A 19,253-nucleotide genomic window follows, 5' to 3' on the forward strand; every position below is an offset into this window, starting at 1 on the left:
TCCATCTACTTTTTCCTCCTCCTCCTCCAGGCAAATGAACACCATTGAAAGGCTTTTAAAATAGCATCTAGCTTTTGAAATGTGGAAATCCTTCAGCAAATTTGGGAAAGCGTTGTAGTTTCTAGGTTTAAGGTTCACAGAACAATGCAGTTGAGAAGCAGCCTCCCAAAAGCTTTCGAAAACTGCCAATATAATCAAATAATTTAAATATCACTTTTTAAATTTAAAAAATATTCATAAACATTTTAAGAAATGAAGAAAAAAGGGACCAGTTTCCTTTACTGAAATAGAAACTATATAATTTTTCTTCCAGAATTTGCTTTTTTCTGGGGGGTGGGGGTGGGGTGGGGTTATAAACAAGAATATTGTTATACAAATGAGTATACTGTACCAAGTATTCTTATGTCATTTGTATATCACAAAAATAGCATAATAAATGTGGGGAAATATCTACAACATATGTTTCATTATTAGTGGTCAATGTAGAAGTTCTTAGTTCATGAATTGGTTTAAATAGTTAGGAAGAAGAAGGGAAGAAAGGGCTGGAGGGGGGAATGGCGAGTGGAGTGGGGTAGAATTTGCTTTTCTGCTTTGAATCTCTTGACCTTGGTATAATTGTTGCACCTGGCAAAAGATTCGTATAGAGCCACAAGTCTCTGGTTGTCTTGGAGCAGAGGTAAAAATGTTTACCACTTTTGATGATTTCATTCTTTATGTTACATAGGAGAACACCTAGAGCAGAGATTGCTTGAACTTGTAGTCACTAGGACTTTGCACACATGGCGGGGTTTGCGTAGGTGAGAGCATCACTGTTTTCCCCCATAGCTAGCATACCAAGTTATTTTCCCTTCTCCACGTGTGCTACCTCCTGACCTGCCATCGCTAAACTCTGCTCTTTTAGCATATGTTCTGCAGAATTTTACTTTACAAAGTTTGCATGCATGTTTTATGTCTGTTTTTCTCCTGCACAGGATTATGACTTCTTGTATGCCTCTGGTGTTTCCAATATATTTGGCCCTGGAACCCGAATCCCAAAGGCAGCTGTCCAAGTTCTTGATGATATCGAGAAATGCTTGGAAATGAGGCAGCAATCTCTGTAAACCTCTGTCTCATAACAAACTTTATATCTTGTGTTGATTGTGATTTGTTGATAAAATTGTTAAGTCATCTACAATGTCTGGTGTTGCCTTATGCTTTCTAAGAAAGTGGGAAATCATCTGCAATATTATTACATATGTATGTAAGATCTATCAAAGAATCTAAATGAAATGAGTAAATTTAAAATTTTTGCATATAAGACGGCATTATATCTGAAATACATTTCAGATCTTTGGAAATGCAAATTACAATTTAAAATAAATGTTACTGATACAGAAAGGTGGTGAAATTATGTCCTGCTGTTTCATACTGTTTGTTCACATGCCTCTTGCCCTTTCGGTTCAGTCTCGTTGCCCTAGCTTTGTTTGCTTGTCAGATTGACAAATATCCATTTCCTACCCCTGGTAGTCTGCCTCAGGCAAGGGCAACCTTTGGCCCTCCAGATGTTTTGGCCTACAACTCCCATGATCCCTAGCTAACAGGACCAGTGGTCAAGGATGATGGGAATTGTAGTCCAAAACATCTGGAGGGCCGAAGGTTGCCTATGCCTGGCCTACCTTTTTCTTTTCCTTCTCAATAGCCTCTGTAGAGTCTGAAGTTGGTGGCCTTACGGGAGATATGGGCGGTTTCCAGTTCTGTGACCTCACAAATCCATTACTGAGATGACATGCACAAGACAGATAGAGCGACCCTTTTATGAAAAGTCCATTTTTTGTAAGGTTCTTGCTCAACAGCCTTAATAGAAGTATCGAAGGGGGAGGTGTTAACAGCCCGTTAAGCAAAGGTCTTTTCTTATTCTTCAAGACGCCTGTGCCTCTTGAGACTCCATCATTGACACCTGAGCTCAGCATCCCATACAGTCCAACAAAAGCACAAAAACAAATGCCAAGTTCACTAACATTACAATCTCTTTTAACTGCCTAAATACCTCCTCTACCAGCTATTAATAAAGCAAATTCTAATTTAGTCCATGTGTTCAAAATTCCTTGAGATTCCTCAGTTCTTGCCGGCAGGTCTTTTTTTTTAAAGAACAGAGACCTCGGAATTATCCTGCAAGCAGTTTATTATAAACTTCCTAGGAATTACTGCCCTTGCAGTGTTTCCCTGGGAGATTTCATGATCTGGACTTTAGAGCAACGTTTTCAAATAAGACTTCTGCAGCTGCAGCGGATGGATTTGGAACTTCTCCACTGTCTGTCTTTCTGAATGAAGAAATGTGCGCGTTATCCCTTCCTGACCAAATCACTGACACATGGCTATTGGTGGCATGCTTGGTGCTAAAGTAAACTTTCTGGCTACAGCAACACTGGAGGCGCTTAATTTCACGGCGGAAAGTTTTGCTGAAAGCATAGTAAATGAAAGGGTTGTAGGCTGTTGAGGATTTAGCAAAAAGACATGGCAACAAGGTAACGATGGGTGGTATTGATTCACTGGAGTGAAATATTGACCAGAAGCTGACTGCGGCATATGGTGTCCATGCGCTGAGGAATCCCACACTGATCAGTACAGCCATCTGTAAAAACAACCACTTATAGTTAGTTACTGGCTGGCTTTTTATATTTTCTCCTTCTCTATCTGTTATTTTGAATCAGTGAGAGAGAAATGAAGGATTAGTGCTTTAACATTTAAGAGATATTTAAACAATTGGCTCTTGCATTCATTTTAGGCTGTCCATTTTATCCTAAGACCCAAAAGCAGTATCCTCTGCACTACAGCAGCCCTCCAGCAGAATAAAATAACACAAGATCAGGATAAGAAATTAAAAACAGCATCCTTTGTGTTTATCAGATGCTTTACATCATAATGGAATGTCACCTGTTTCAAATTGTAGTCCTATAGAAGAAAATATGCCAGAACCTCAGCATCTCACACAATAGCAATATATATACCACATGCTTCCTCTATGAGCCCATGTATTGCAAGATCTGAGAGTCTTACAGGTTCATCATTAAGTTAGTCCCCAGTATGTATGTGGCTGGGAAAACCCAACCAGATGGGTGGGGTATAAATATTTATTTATTTATAATATTATTTCTCGTTAATACAATAAACTTTCATACCAATGAATCTAACAACTGAAAAACAGAGGAGTTGCTCAATGTCTGCAACTCAAATGGAACACAAACCACGCATGAAGGCAAACACACACAAACAGCCCAGTCCATAGCATCCATAAGTGCTTTGGCATTTCCCCAATATTTTGACAATAATTTTAAATCTGTAGGGACAGAATCAATGTCTGAGTCAAAGGAACACTGTGTTCCTATTGCTCTTTAAAATACAAAAATACTCTGCTCACAACAAGACATACCCACCAATGTCAATTTCTTCTCCAGCTTTGCTGCATTTGAAGTCCTGTTGAAGTTCTGCATCTTTTGATAGGTTTTATGAACCTTCCAGGCTATACCCAAGTAACAGATGGTGATGGTAATTGCTGGCAGAACTGTACACAGAATGAACATGCTCAGAATAAAGGAAAGCCCATTAGCCGAGTTGTGGAACTGGCTCCAGGCTATGGTGCAGGAAGTGCCAAATGGTTCTGGGCCATAATGCCCCCAGCCTAGCAGAGGCAACATGGCCCAGAGGGCTGCATACAGCCAGATCAAGGCAATAGAAACATGGATGACTTTTCTGTTGATTGTATTACCTAGGAAAAGAAAAGAAAGTAGACTATAGACACCAACACTATTTGAATAACATAGAAATCTGCCAGGCAATTATCCCTGTCGCTCTGTTGTCCAGCTTTCCTGGGTTTCAGACTCCCCAGGTTCTATTTGGAGATGGCAAGGACTGAGCATGGGATCTTCTGCATGCCCTGCAAGCCATGACCCTTCGCTCGGGCTGTGGAGACATTATGTACATGATCTCCGTCAAAAATAACTGTTTGAGTTATGGCTATATAGACATACTTTAGAACACACTCGTCTAGTGTGATACTTTTGTGTATATTGCCTGACAACATTTACATGCCTCCTTAAAGCATTCTCAGGGAAGCTTAGGACATTTCCATTGGTCACCAGATGTGGTTAACTATCTTTGGCTAGTAGCAGAGGTACACAGCCAATGTAAAGAAGAACAGTGTTTTTCACACCAGCACCACAGTGCCAACTCCTACATGGTATTATGCATTTCAATTTACAGCTCAAAACATGTTTACGGCCAGACTGTATATCCGCCCCCATTGTTTACTGCAGTAATGCTGAATATATCTAATCTATAAACACACAGAAAAGGTCTGATAGGCTCTTTAAAATATTATTCCCTTGGCCTTGACATGAAGTCTAAAGCTTTGAAATTGTTTCACCTTTGCCACCCTTCTGTGCTTTGTTACTCACTATTGGACTTTGAAGAGTGGGTTACAAGAAAGCGGATTACAGCCATCACAGACAAGGTCATCATGCTGGCGACACCAAACAGGAAACCCATCAGGGCATAATAAATGCAAGTTGCATCGCCCCCCAGCCAGGCATGGTTCCAAGCAGAAGCAATAGCTAGGGGGTACATGCTGATGGCCATTCCAAGATCGGTTACGGCCAAATTAACCGTCAGGAGCTCAGGTGACCTGAGATGGGAGGAGCGCTTCACAGCTACTGCCAGGACAGCTGAATTCCCCAGAACGGTCAGGATGCCTGAAAGGAGGAGGAGGAAAGCAGTGTGGTTTTCAGGCATTCACAATCAGTCAACAAACCAGCGCAAGATGCAAACATCATGACCCACAGCCAGTGAATACTATATAACTCAAGGTTTAGAAGCCATAGCAGTCTTCTTTTTTAACGAGAAGTAGGTATTTTATTCACAGGCCTTTCTCCACAATAGGTAATGTGTTACCCAAAGTAACATGAAACAGCTTGTGAATTTATATCAGTGGATTTGTGACTGAAGGACAGGTAAGGGTCAGAGCAAAAGTGGATTCTGTTTCTTTTCTTTTTTTTTTAAATTAGTTTTTATTAATTTTTCAAACAAGTAAAAAACACTCAACAGAACAAACAAAGGAAAAACAAAAAAAACAGATAAGGCACATAGCAATTAGACGCATGTAACTTTAGATTCCTCATTTCATGCCCTTCTTTCTTTTGACTTCCCCATGCCTCCCCTTCCTTGCATCCTTATTTAATGATTCTTTAGCAACCCTTAGGTCCATTGTCTTAATTCCCTTTCAGAAAATTCCCTTTAATTTTTTAGTTACTGCTGCAATTCTTTACTTCTTACCCCCTGACATCTTAACATTCCTCAATTTTACAATTGTTTTTAAGATATATTTTAAATTTCTTCCAGTCCTCCTCCACTGTCTCTTTCCCCTGGTCACGGATTCTGCCCGTCATCTCGGCCAATCCCATAAAGTCGATCACCTTTGTTTGCCATTCTTCCAGAGTAGGTAGTTCTTGCATCTTCCAATACTTTGCCAGTAGAATTCTTGCTGCTGTGGTGGCATACATAAAGAAAATCCTATCCTTCTTTAACACCGATTGGCCAACCATGCCCAAGAGAAAAGCCTCTGGTTTCTTAGGAAAAGTCCACTTAAGGACCTTCTTAAGTGGATTCTGTTTCAGCCACAAATCAGTCACTTTCTAGCATCTAGTCTTGATACTTGTGGTATGCTCTCTTCAACACTGTAGAGTTGTTATTTTGACATTGTAAAAGGTGAATTGAAATGTGCATCCAAAAGAAAATGTTGGTGGGGTCGTCAGTGGCGTGGCGTGGGTTGTCAGCACCCGGGGCAAGGCAAGTAATTTGCACCCCCTAACCCGTGGATTTGCGCCCCCTAACCGCGCCCCCTAACCCCCAGATGTTGCGCCCGGTGCGGCCGGCCCTCCCTGCACACCCCACGCTACGCCACTGGGGGTCGTCTGCCATTCCACAGCATAGCAATCCCTAGAGTAGTAAGACGTGGGGAGGGCGAGAAGGCTGTCCAGTCCTGACACCCTTGTTGGTGCAAACTCTGTGCTCAATAGCAGATTCTCAGACAAGACAAAATGGGTGGAAGTGATCAGGAATATGGTTCTGGACACTCCCAAGCTTATGATTCCGTCGGTCTCAACGTTCAAGTTCTCTCCCTCCTCCACCCCCAAACCTTGATAGCCATGGCTCAAGGTTTCATGGCCTCAGTGAAAACTATTAAGTAGCATCTGCACTCACTTGGTCAAATTATTGATCTAGGCTGTGTTCCTACACACAATTACCTGAAAGTAAGTCAAAATGAAGTCATCTAGCCTTACATTTCAGTAGACGTCTATAGGCTTGCACTGCCAGTTTGTTGTCAGCTCTGGACACAAAGTTGTCCTGAGCACCTTGAAAGAAGGATTAAAAGAAAGGGTGGTGTCCAAAGAAGTAGTTCCACTAGCACTAGAACTTCTGTTTGTGTACAGAACAACCCTTTCTGCTTCTCTCCTTGTGCCTGCTCCACAGATCTGCTCCGGAGGGTGAACAACAGAAAATAAGACAGAACACTTTCTCTACCATTTACATGATGTGAAGAGAACATCTTGTTAAGGGCCACCCCAATCTCTCCCAAGTGGTGTGAGATTCCAGGAGTCTCTGCCCTTATCCAGGGTTCATGTTTCCATTGGAAAAATGAGGCACAGCGGAGTCTTTTAGATAATATGGTTTTACTTACACATATATACACCTTAACCTTGATGGAGGGAGTGCAGAGGGTGAATGTAATTTTGCCAACCTTTCAGGGCAAAGTCTTCCCATTATAGCTTTCAAAAACTAGCTTATGACTACAGTGTCTAGTGATGGCTTCAGTAGTGGAGGGGACCATTGCAGCCACCACAGATAAAAGCTTTCATATGACCTTTTCAGTCTCTGCACTCATTTCACAAGTCTGTGCCAACTCATCCAACAGAGATTCAGACACCATTAGGAGAATGTGTGAGGGGATCCATGTAGGATACTTGCACCTCAGCATGCCTCATGCTCATGCCCCTGTCCACAAACTCTGCTGCACATAGAAATCCTTCACCCACTAGCTGTCACCATCAAAAATAATATGTGTGTTTATCTCAAAATGCTTATGAGTTTCAGCTGACTTCGATCTGCGACCTCCTTTCCAACAGCATATTCTGCAAAACTCCATCCATCTATAAGAGCCTTTGCCACCATGGACCAACCTCCAGATATTTTGGAATGCAGTAGCAGTGCTGGCTGCAACTCGTGGGAGTTATAGTCCAAAATTATTATTATTATTATTTATTAAATTTGCTAGATGCTTTTTCTTGCCCAAAGCAAGCTACTAACTAACTAACTAACTAACTAACTAACTAACAAAAAACGCCCACATAGATACATTAAAACCAAGCAGGGAAAGAAAAACATTTTTGAGGGCATGTGACTGATGAAGGCTGATTTAAACTAAATTTTGAATGAGCTGCTAAATCATGTCCTGTATGTGTCTTTCTGTAATGCATGAAACAGTCAAATATACAACTCAGAAATTATTCAGTTTCCAGAAAAAACCTAATAATATTTTTTTTAAAAACCCTATATCCACACTCAAACCACACATCCTCCAACCCCTCTGAAGACAAAATAACATTACACCATAGTACCAAAACAAGAGAGAAGCAACTTTACTTTATAGCAATAAACAGTCAAACATGGAGACCTCACTGCTGCTTGCACTATAAGTCCTCTAAATATGCAGTCCTGAATGAGCAGAAAGGCAGGACTTACCTATAACCAAAAGAAACACCCCTGCTCCATAATCCCCTGTGGGGTGCAGTTTGGAGATGTAGTGCTCTTCCATGTCCCGCGGTGGAGATGGAGAAAGTTCTGAAGCCAAGGAAAGCAGGGCGGTGGGGAGGAGAGGCAACTCCTTAGCTTGGCTGCTGGGCAGACAGACAGTGAGGACAGCCCCTGAGAAGAAAAAACCCCACCGCTTTGGACGCTGGTCCCTCTGTCATGCGTTGTGGTGCATTTTAGGAGACAGGAGCTGGGGGCAACGTTCTCCACTTCTGAGAGGCACAGAAGGAAAATCAGGCAGTGTCTGCTGCTGACTCACAGCTGGCTGGCTTATAAAGTTTTCCCCCAGCCTCTCTTTTCCTCCTCCTCCCTTTCCAGTACTTTGCTGTCAAACCTTTCCTTCTCAGTGCAAACTCCCTTGCTACATATTCAGTGGCAAAAACCTATTAGGTAAGGAGAAATGTGACTAACAAACAACTAAGCTGGTGCTTTGTTAGAGAGAGGCGGGTTCAAATCCCTCCTCAACCACAGAGCTGACTGGGTGTCCCTTGGGCCAGTCTCTCTCTCAGCCATCTCTACTTTTCTGAGTTATTGTGAGGCTAAAGGGGTGGGGGACTTTGTATGCTGCCCAATGCACCTTTGAGGAAAGGAGATAAAGCTTGTAACTAGACTAAACACACAACTGGGATTTAACTAAGAGTTTACTAGATCAAGCCCCATTGCATGAAGCAGACTAGTAGGGACAGCCTTACATGCAATTAGATTGGTTTGAAAAGCTGTTAAAATGCAAACGAGTAAGAGGTGGGTTCATTTTAAACATTATTACCTATTAGGTAAGGAGAAAATGTGACTAACAAACAACTAAGTTGGTGTTGGGTTAGTGAGGTAAAGGTAAAGGGACCCCTGACCGTTAGACTTGCATTTAATTCAGATGGGCTCCATTGCTATCGATAATTTTAAAGGTAAAGGTAAAGGTAAAGGATCCTTGAAAGTTAAGTCGTTGCAGACGACTCTGTGGTGGTGGCGCTCATCTTGCTTTATTGGCCGAGGGAGCCAGCGTACAGCTTCCGGGTCATGTGGCCAGCATGACTAAGCTGCTTCTGGCAAACCAGAGCAGTGCATGGAAACGCCGTTTACCTTCCCGCCAGAGCGGTACCTATTTATCTACTTGCATTTTGACGTGCTTTCGAACTGCTAGGTTGGCAGGAGCAGGGACCGAGCAACGGGAGCTCATCCTGTTGCGGGGATTCGAACCGCCGACCTTCTGATGGGTAAGTGCTAGGCTCTGTGGTTTAATCCACAGTGCCACCTGCATCCCTGGGTTAGAGAGAGGTGGGTTCAAATCCCCAGGATTTCAGGCAGCAGTTTTCTCCCAGCCCTACTTGGAGATGGCAGGGAGTGAATAGGGAGCTTCTGCATGCGAAGTGATGCTCCGACACTCAGCTACGCCCCATTCTCCCTGCACCCCTCCAAATCTGTCTCTTACAGTAATTCTTATGCTGTACTGAACTTGACATGCTTTTTTGTTTATCTAGCAGCTTAATAGATTTTGGAAAGCAAGCAACGTCTATAAATAGGCGGCGGGAAGTAAGGTAGTTAGGAAAATGCAAAAGATTCTTTCCAAAACAGTTGCACAAGCACATTCACATGAACATTCACAAGACTTTGAATTCTTCACGAGGAATGTGACAAACAAGAAAGTATTATTTAGACTAGCATTCATGCAGAATGAATTTTAGAAGGATGGCAAACACAATCAATGGGATTTTGTGTTTTTCACATTCCATCTTGACCTCTTTACCCAACTCAAAGCTATTCCTACAGAAAGCCTCAGAGCAGCAGCCAAAGTTAAAACGCAACACAACACAAGGTATCCTGGTTATATGTTGAACCGTCATTTTTAATGGAGTAATGAAGCCATTTAAGGATCATTACAAAACACAGAAGGAAACCTGGCATGGAATATATAGAGAGATTTGCCAGCTTACATTGAATTGTGTGCAATGAATGTCAAACTGAATCTCTTCATTCTTTAGTAAGGATGTTGTGGCAGTTTTTCAATAAGATGCTGAGCAGGAGAACCTTTGATTGCTATTGTGAGGGATCCTCTCGCTTTCCACTCCCAAAACCAGCTCTAAGAGACAGTGGTACTTAAGTGCTCTCCTCATGCTACTGGGGAACTTTCCTGGAGCAGCAAATTGCAAATGCAGTGGTACCTTGGTTTGCAACCGTTTTTGATTACAGTGCAACCGTTTTGGATTACAACCATGTCAAACCCTGAAGTGTGTGTCCCTCTTTTTGGATTATAACCAATTGGGGGGGGGAGACCCCATTGGCGAAAGCGTACCTTGGGTTACAACCTGTTTCAGTTTACAACCAGACCTCCGGAATGGATTATGGTTGTAAACCAAGGTATCTATGTAGACTGGAATAATCTAGTTCAACTCTCTGTTTCCCACCATGCCCAGTGAGATGCTCACAGGACTCCTCCCGTTTACTGAGCATGCATCCTGAGATGCTTGCACAAAGCTTACGTGGACTCTGTCCAGTCTTTTCTGGGCATTCGTTCTGATTTGCTTATGGGGCAGTTATACAACAATGAGCATTCATCCTGATTTGCATGTGGGGCATGATCAAAGGAGCTTCCCAGCCAAAGGAACGCAAAAGGGAGAGAGCTCTTTATTGTGAAAGAAAATACCATACTTTTCCATATATAAGATTATGTTTTTCTCTGTAAAAAAAGTGGGGGTCATCTTATACATGGGTAGTTCATAGGGTGGACGTTTGACTGGTTGCTTCCATGGCTATCAGTGGCTATTGTGCGTGTTATTGGTTTCTGCGTCAATGGGTGGTGTTGATTGGCTGACGCTCCTGCAGTTGGGTGGGCGATTGGCAGCTTCTGCTGGCGATGGGACAGACGGGAGGTGGATTTTGCGATGTGTGCGGGTGATCAATTTTCAACAACCCTGGATAATCTGAGACTCTTCTTCGTGTGCCTCCTCCATGAGAGGTGTGGAGGGGTGCAACACGAGAGTGGGCCTTTTCTGTGCTGGCTCCCTGCTTGTGGGGTGCTGTCCCCAGGAAGCCTCACCTGGTGCCTTTCTTACATACCTTTAGCTGTCAGGTGAAAAAATTCCTCTTCTCCCAGACCTTTGGCTAATTAAACTATCTATATAGGGACAAGTGGCGTTCCGCCACTCGAGATTGAACAATAAAAGGTCTGTGATGCCCTTAGATGTCCAGGGTTGCACGCGCGCTACATGGACTGGCTCAGTGTGTGTCTATCCTACATAAACTAGCTATCTATAGTTTTTGAAACTGTGTTAGGGGCTTTGTTTTGTTACAGTGTTTTTTGTGTTTTTATATTGATCCTCGGATAAAGGGTGGTATAGAAATTTAATTAATTAATTAATTACAGTAAGGTTGGTGGCCATTGCTGCCTCCTGTGGGAACAAGTTCCATAGTTTTATCTACGCATTATGTGAAGGACTTTTCTCTATTTGCTCCATGCTATGCATAATTTTATGAACTTCTGTCATGGCACCTCTTACCTGCTGTTTCTCTGAACTAAAAAGTCTCAGACACACAGAGGAGTCTCTCCATCCCCACAGTCATTTCGGCTGTCCTTTTCTGGACCTTTTCCAACTCTACAATATGCTTTTTGAGTGAAGCGACCAGAACTGTACACAGTGCTCCAAATGTGGTTGCATCACAGATTTGCATAATGCATTACGATGCTGGCAGATCTTTGGACTGTTGCTGTTGTGGCACTTTAATCCCCCTTCTGGACTCGTGAGTGTCACCACACAGAGACTTGCACGGCATCAAACAGGGGCTGGGTGTGTCCTGAACAAGCAAGCCTTCCCTCCTGCATTACCAGGACTCTGGTTCCCTAAGAAGATGAACATACACCCCCTGTATAAAAATAAAACCTTGCAAACTGCAAAGACGACAATTTAGCAATTCAAACAACTTGTGTGTAAGTGCTCTACTCTTCTGCTTCCTTTGCCTGTCATCCGGAATGTGCCATGAAAGGCCACTTCCACTTTTGCAACGGGACTTTCCCTTCCTCTTCCCCGTCCTCCAGCCCCCTGCCCACCTCCAAAGCCCAACACTCCAGAGCAGATATTGAGGGTGTGGGGAGGGCTGCAGTGATGGGAAGAGGAAGGAGAAGTCCTGTTCTGCAAGCAGACATCTCTTCTGCTCGTGCAGAGAGAACTGGATGCAACCCTAGATGCACACTTAAAAAAGGTAAAAAGGTAAAGGACCCCCCTGACAGTTAAGTCCAGTCACGGGGATTCAAACCTCCGACCTTCTGATCGGCAAGCCCAAGAGGCTCAGTGGTTTAGACCACAGCACCACCCACATTCCCAGATGTACACTTATACACACACAAACCACTGTAGCTCTTATTTTGTTAGGGAAGATAAGGGGGGGGGACCCACTTTTTATTTTATTTCATAAGGTCAAATATTCAGTGTATTTTGAAACTTTTAAAGTATCAAACTTTTAAAATACCAGAACTGGTTACAGTCTATAAACTAGTATATACCAGAAAACAGTGGTGGAATTTCTGCCTTATGTGTTTTAAAAGTAAAGTAGCCCTGGGAAATTACAATTATCTACAGCATTTTCTTTCTGTTTTGGAAGAACAAAATCAAACATTGTTCAATGCTTTCGTCAGCAACAAGGATTTTGGTGTCCCCATCCCCCCTTGAGAAGCATTTCAAATGAGGCAGTAGGAATGATCCATGTTGACGTATTGTACTTCCCAGTCCTATTCTGACTGCACACATATTTTAATGTGAAGGAGATATGAATCTGTACCAAGGTGTCCTGGCTGTGAATAGTTTGTGGTTACCACATGTAGATTGGGGCCTGCTTGTTCAGAATAACTAGAGGACCAGATGGTTCATTGGAGTCTTATAGACTTAAATTACTTGCTAGGCATCCAGAATGAACTGGAGGGCCAAACTAAATAATAATAATAATAATAATAATAATAATAATAATAATAATAATAATAATTTATTTATACTCTGCCCATCTGGCTGGGTTTCCACAGCCACTCTGGGTGGCTCCTCTTGAGGCACAGCATAATAATAACAATAATAATAATAATAATTTATTTATACCCCGCCCATCTGGCCAGGTTTCCACAGCCACTCTGGGCGGCTTCCAACAAAACACTAAAGTACAATAACCTATTAAACATTAAACACTTCCCTGAACAGGGCTGCCTTCAGATGTCTTCTAAAAGTTTGGTAGTTATTTTTCTCTTTGATATCTGATGGGAGGGCATTCCACAGGGCAGGCGCCACTACCGAGAAGGCCCTCTGGCTGGTTCCCTGTAACTCGGCTTCTCGCAGTGAGGGAACCATCAGAAGGCCCTCGGTGCTGGACCTCAGTGTCCAGGCAGAACAATGGGGGTGGAGACGCTCCTTCAGGTATACTGGACCGAGGCCATTTAGGGCTTTAAATGTCAGCACCAACACTTTGAATTGTGCTCGGATACGTACTGGGAGCCAGTGTAGGTCTTTCAAGACCGGTGTTATATGGTCTCGGCGGCTGATCCCAGTCACCAGTCTTGCTGCCGCATTCTGGATTAGTTGTACTTTCCGGGTCACCTTCAAAGGTAGCCCCACATAGAGCGCATTGAAGTAGTCCAAGCAAGATATAACTAAAGCATGCACCACTCTGGCAAGACAGTCTGCGGGCAGGTAGGGTCTCAGCCTGAGTACCAGATGGAGCTGATAAACAGCTGCCCTGGACACAGAATTGACCTGCACCTCCATGGACAGCTGTGAGTCCAAAATGACCCCCAGGCTGTGCACCTGGTCCTTCAGGGGGCACAGTTACCCCATTCAGGACTAGGGAGTCCTCCACATCTGCCCACCTCCTGTCCCCCCAAAACAGTACTTCTGTCTTGCCAGGATTCAACCTCAATCTGTTAGCCGCCATCCATCCTCCAACCGCCTCCAGATACTCACACAGGACCTTCACCGCCTTCACCGGTTCTGATTTGAAAGAGAGGTAGAGCTGGGTACCATCTGCATACTGATGAACACCCAGCCCAAACCCCCTGATGATCTCCCCCAGCGGCTGCATATAGATGTTGAAAAGCATGGGGGAGGGGACAGAACCCTGAGGCACCCCACAAGGCCCAGGGGTCTGAACACTCACCCCCACCACCACTTTCTGAACACGGCCCAGGAGGAAGGAGCGGAACCACTGTATAACAGTGCCCCAGCTCCCAACCCCTCTAGATGGTCCAGAAGGATGTTATGGTTGATGGTGTCAAAAGCCGCTGAGAGATCTAGCAGAACTAGGAAACAGCTCTCACCTTTGTCCCTAGCCCACCGGAGATCATAAACCAGTGTGACCAAGGCAGTTTCAGTCCCATGATGAGCCCTGAATTCCGACTGGAAGGGATCCAAATGGTCTGCTTCTTCCAGGTGTGCCTGGAGTTGTTCAGCAACCACTCGCTCAATCACCTTGCCCAAGAATGGAAGATTTGAGACTGGGCGATAGTTGGCCATATTGGCAGCATCTAAAGATGGTTTTTTAAGAAGCGGTTTGATAACCACCTCTTTCAGCGGGTCAGGGAAGATGGGCAAGGATCAAGGAGACAGGTGGTTGGCTTCACTCATCCAAGCAGCCTGTCCACATCCTTGGAGGTAACAGATTGGAATTGATCCCACACAACTTGACTAGACAGGACTCTAGCACTCTCCTGCCCCGGCCCTGCTCCCACGGTGGAGTCTACCTCTTCCCGAATCTGAGCTACTTTATCTGCAAAAAACTTTGCAAAATCATTGCAGGAGATCATGTGGCCCGTACTTGGCCCCGATGTAGCAGGTGGTTCCGCTAAATTGTGAACCACCCGAAAAAGTCTCCTGCTGCTGTTTTCTGCAGATGCAATAGAGGCGGTGAAGAAAGTCTTCTTTGCTGTCGCTACCGCCACTTGGTAGGCTCGACATTGAGCTCTAACCCGTGTCTGGTCAGCTTCAGAATGGGTCATCCGCCACCAGCACTCTAGCCGTCTCAACGATTGTTTCATTGCCCTCAGATCCGTGGAAAACCATGGGGCTGTTCGGGCTCCATGCAATCAGAGAGGGCGCTTCAGAGCCAAACAGTCAATAGCCCTGGTTAACTCCACATTCCAGTGGGCCACCAGGGAATCAGCTGAAAGGCCATCATAGAATCATAGAGTTGGAAGAGACCACAAGAGCCATCGAGTCCAACCCCCTGCCAAGCAGGAAACACCATCAGAGCACTCCTGACATATGGTTGTCAAGCCTCTGCTTAAAGACCTCCAAAGAAGGAGACTCCACCACACTCCTTGGCAGCAAATTCCACTGTCAAACAGCTCTTACTGTCAGGAAGTTCTTCCTAATGTTTAGGTGGAATCTTCTTTCTTGTAGTTTGGAGCCATTGCTCCGTGTCCGCTTCTCTGGAGCAGCAGAAAACAACCTTTCTCCCTCCTCCTATATATTTGAACATGGCTATCATATCACCCCTTAACCTCCTCTTCTCCAGGCTAAACATGCCCAGCTCCCTTAGCCGTTCCTCATAAGGCATTGTTTCCAGGCCTTTGACCATTTTGGTTGCCCTCCTCTGGACACATTCCAGTTTGTCAGTGTCCTTCTTGAACTGTGGTGTCCAGAACTGGACACAGTACTCCAGGTGAGGTCTGACCAGAGCAGAATACAGTGGCACTATTACTTCCCTTGATCTAGATGCTATACTCCTATTGATGCAGCCCAGAATTGCATTGGCTTTTTTAGCTGCCGCGTCACACTGTTGGCTCATGTCAAGTTTGTGGTCAACCAAGACTCCTAGATCCTTTTCACATGTACTGCTCTCAAGCCAGGTGTCACCCATCTTGTATTTGTGCCTCTCATTTTTCTGGGAGGACAGATGAGATGACAATTTGTGCATTTAATTGTTTCAATTTCCTGCCCAGAGCCTCGTAGTCTCTTTTGATCTTCTGGAGGCTATTGCTTGCAGTGTCATTGGTTCCCACATGAACCAAGAGGAAGGGGTATTTGTCAGTGGGTTTTATGATTCCTTGCAGTCGTTCAGTTACATCTTGGATCTTAGCCCCAGGGAGACAGCACACTTCCCGAGACATCTTGTCAGGCCCACAGATCACTGCTTCTGTTCCCCTCAGTAGGGAATCCCCTATCACCACTACATGCCTCCTCTTAGGTGTGGTCGGGGTTCTTCCGTGAGCTGTCCGTTCCAAGGTCGCCTGCACATTCCCTGAGGACTGACTTTGCTGCTCGTCTTCATATACCTGATCGACTGTAATGAGGGAGAGATCCTCAAATGGAGTCTGCTCTTCGTCTTCCATGCTAGGGAAGAGGACCACAAAGCGATTGTGTATTTCTAAACAATCAGAGCAAACCCTGGGCCTCCTACTTCTTTGAGTCACGTTTCTCCATATATCTGGCTCCTGTGTTGGTGAACTAGCCTCCTTCTCAGGGGAGTCCCCTGTCTCCTCCTTGGTGGAGACAGTGTGCTCTGTTGCTTCCAAAAAGAGCTCCAGCTCTCTAATTCTTTGGAGCGTAGCTACACGTTCCTCCAGTTGCTGAACTTTGTCTTTTAAGAGGGCAACCAACATGCAATTGCTGCAGGTAAAGCTGCCTGCAACCTTTGGCAAGATGGCAAACATTGCGTAGGAACCGCAGGCGACTGCAGCTGTTCCCTCACCCTCCATCTTGAGAACGTGTCGTTGGGGGTGGCTACAGCGGTCCTCCATCATAAAAATCATGAAGACAGGACAAATAACTCCCCCCCAAAAAACCCTAGGTCTCCCCCAACAAACGTTTGAGACTAGCTCCCCTAAATCTAAAAGATGGATCAAACTGCGCGTGCCGCTGCCCTGGAAGCTCTGATAAGCTCCTCCCACAGCTAATCACCTGCCTCAACAGAAACCCTGCCCCCTCTGAGCTTTGCACAGGGAGAGCAGCTAATCAGCCACAAGAAACACACACAAGAAAACCCTTTTGAAACACACACACAAGAAAACCCTTTATTCCATCAACATGGGATAAAGCATCCCCTACCTGTGATCACTGAGATCGGTTGTCCCAGTACATCCCCCCCTGTGGAATACGCCCCAACTATTTTGTTGGCTGGGAGCCACTCCCCGGCAGCCTGACCCTCCCCTTAAGAACAAAATAAGACTTTAAAAAACACACAGAACACAATAAAACAATACAAACAAAAAACTGTAAAAATTACAAACACATCAAAATCAAATAAATTCCCGAACCCAACCAAACATCCACCCCCACCCACCCCCCACCCACAAAAAATCAAAAAGGAAAAAAGAAAATTGTAAAACATTTTAAAAAGAACTCTGCGCTGCTCCGAGTTCTCCTGGACAGCAGCAGCAGCAGCAGCAACCGTCCTTATGAGGCCTGTAGGACCCTGCCCTGGGCCAGGTGGTGGGTGGCAGGAGCGGGGCCCTTAGGCACTCAGGCAGGGGAGCATCAGTGACTTGTGTGTGAGTCAGCAAGGCATCCAGAGCTACTCCTTTATTTTTAGTTATTTTGATCAGCACTGGATTGGTCATTGGAATACAACCCAGAGGTTCCCATGACCTGCTATTGCTTTGGGGTACAAAGCAGTTCCCGTGTTTCCTGCCCATTTTTCTCCTGGATCCTCAGTGTACATCTCCATCCCGCTTCCCCTTCCTGTGCAGCCTCTCTGGAGCACTGTTTGTTACAGCAACTTCGCTAGGCATGACCAAGGGAAAACCGGGTAGAAGAAGCTGCAGCTGCCTCATTTGTGGATATAGCAGCAGATTTAAAACAAGGGGTGGCCTTGGGGTTGCAGCCTGGTAAGCCTACCCTGATGAGAAACAATATGCTGCTCTTCCCTAAGAGCACATCCAGATAGTAACACCAGAAAATGGAAGCAGCACACAAGGAGGCCAAAGAAAATGAAGCAAGGGACAGAGGAGGACATAACCTAAAGTGCTGGAGAGACGGCCACCCTCTATACCTGATGAGCTTGCATGAAGGCTCAGAAATAGCTTGTTCCACACGCCTTTGGCTACTGGCTTTCTCTGGAACAGAAGAGAAGATACCCTTCCTTGCATGGCATGAGCACACACTGGCTGGCTTCCTGCACTGTAGAGTGGTTGGAACAATGTTCCTATTGGGGCCAAACTACCTTGTGTTTGGAAGACAGGCCTGAATGTTTGGAGAGAGAGATGCCAGATCTCCTGACAAAATTTAGAGCCAGTCACAAGACAAATTTCCTCACCGTGTCACACTACAAATACTGTGGTTCTAAAAATACCAAACAAATGTTCCTATAGTTGCTAATGCTTTCTGTAACACTAGGGACCCTCCTGGAAAAAGCCAGACTATATAAGTGTCTGTCACATAAGGAGAAAGTGTTGCTCCCACCCTCAGAGATTACTAACTTCTCATAGCTGTATTTGTGTTGTGTCTGGGGAGACAGAAGGAAGGAAAGAGAAGGCCAAGCTGAAAGGAAAACAAGAAAGTGGTGTCAAAAAACAGAGGCAAACCCATTTACACTAACAGTCCTGCACCAGTTGAGTAATACCCAAAGCTAAAGGCACCAGGGGATTTTTTTACACTGTTTGCAGGCTGATATGAGTTGCATCTCAGCATAAACTGGAATAAATTTCAATCCTTTGCATTGTTCTGGTGTGTCAAAATTAATTCACTGCAATAACAAATCTTATTTCTATCAAATGACAGTTACAACTTGGTTTAGTTACAAGATGCCTGTCTCAACTAAAGGCACAATCCATTCTGTGATCTGCACCTTCATCCCTTTGTTGTGAAATATAAGTAGGAAACATTGTGGCAGAAGACAAAACCCACCTGGAGAGGCTTCTGAGAGAATTTCCTGCAGAATCAGCAACCTGCATTCAGATATTTTCAGTAAAATGCACAAAGATTTACATTTCCATTTTTATGAGGACTCCTTCAGAGACATTCTTACCTCATGTTGCACTCTTCATTTTAGGTTATTCATTCTAGACTTATTATATGCACTGTAGTTGAGCTGTCACACCTATTGTTTTTATAAAAAATGTTCATGTGTAACTTACATTTCAGTGAAAGCTCTCTCAGGAAAATCTCAGAGCAAACAGAGCTGCTACTCACACTGGACAGCTATAAAAATGGATGGCGTTGGGTCTTCCAGAAAGGTGTACAGAACTTAATTTCTTTTTTAAAAAAATATTTTTTATTGAATTTTACATGTTTTCCATCAAAATATCATGACATATAACAAGAATAAAAAAAGAATTCCATTCCCCAATTCCCGCCCCCCCCCGACTTCCCTCAACTTCCTCTTCTGTTTTGGGGCATATTAGCTTCTCCTGCTTGTTTTTATTATGTCTTAATTTTTAAAATCTTTAAAATAATAATTATTCTCTTAACATTTTGACATCTTCATATTTCTTATATTCATTTTGTTAA

General features: G+C 44.2%; 1 protein-coding gene and 1 long non-coding RNA gene across 4 annotated transcripts; one reads left to right on the forward strand and one right to left on the reverse strand.

Moving 5' to 3' along the window:
• LOC307212743 lies at window positions 1-1,390 on the forward strand. Its single transcript, XR_013837165.1, has 2 exons — window positions 1-797; window positions 972-1,390. It is a non-coding gene; the product is annotated as an uncharacterized lncRNA (long non-coding RNA).
• Window positions 1,391-2,143: 753 nt separating this feature from the next.
• LOC307212550 (opsin-5-like) lies at window positions 2,144-17,935 on the reverse strand. 3 transcript variants are annotated; one of them, XM_079970029.1, is made up of 6 exons: window positions 17,797-17,935; window positions 11,334-11,674; window positions 7,774-8,054; window positions 4,434-4,727; window positions 3,414-3,745; window positions 2,144-2,611 (listed from the first exon to the last, which is right to left on the reverse strand). In XM_079970029.1, the coding sequence occupies exons 3-6, from the start codon at window positions 7,844-7,846 to the stop codon at window positions 2,213-2,215; spliced, it is 1,098 nt and encodes a 365-aa protein (XP_079826155.1). In that variant the 5' UTR covers window positions 7,847-8,054; window positions 11,334-11,674; window positions 17,797-17,935; the 3' UTR covers window positions 2,144-2,212. The 3 variants fall into 3 exon arrangements, with proteins under 3 accessions (XP_079826155.1, XP_079826153.1, XP_079826154.1); XM_079970027.1 differs by lacking the exons at window positions 7,774-8,054; window positions 11,334-11,674 and having other exon boundaries at window positions 17,797-17,929; XM_079970028.1 differs by lacking the exons at window positions 11,334-11,674; window positions 17,797-17,935 and having other exon boundaries at window positions 7,774-8,581.
• Between the last annotated feature and the right edge of the window lie 1,318 nt (window positions 17,936-19,253).

The sequence above is a fragment of the Podarcis cretensis genome, assembly GCF_951804945.1.
Source record: "Podarcis cretensis genome assembly, chromosome: 3".
NCBI classification, from domain to species: Eukaryota; Metazoa; Chordata; class Lepidosauria; order Squamata; family Lacertidae; genus Podarcis; species Podarcis cretensis.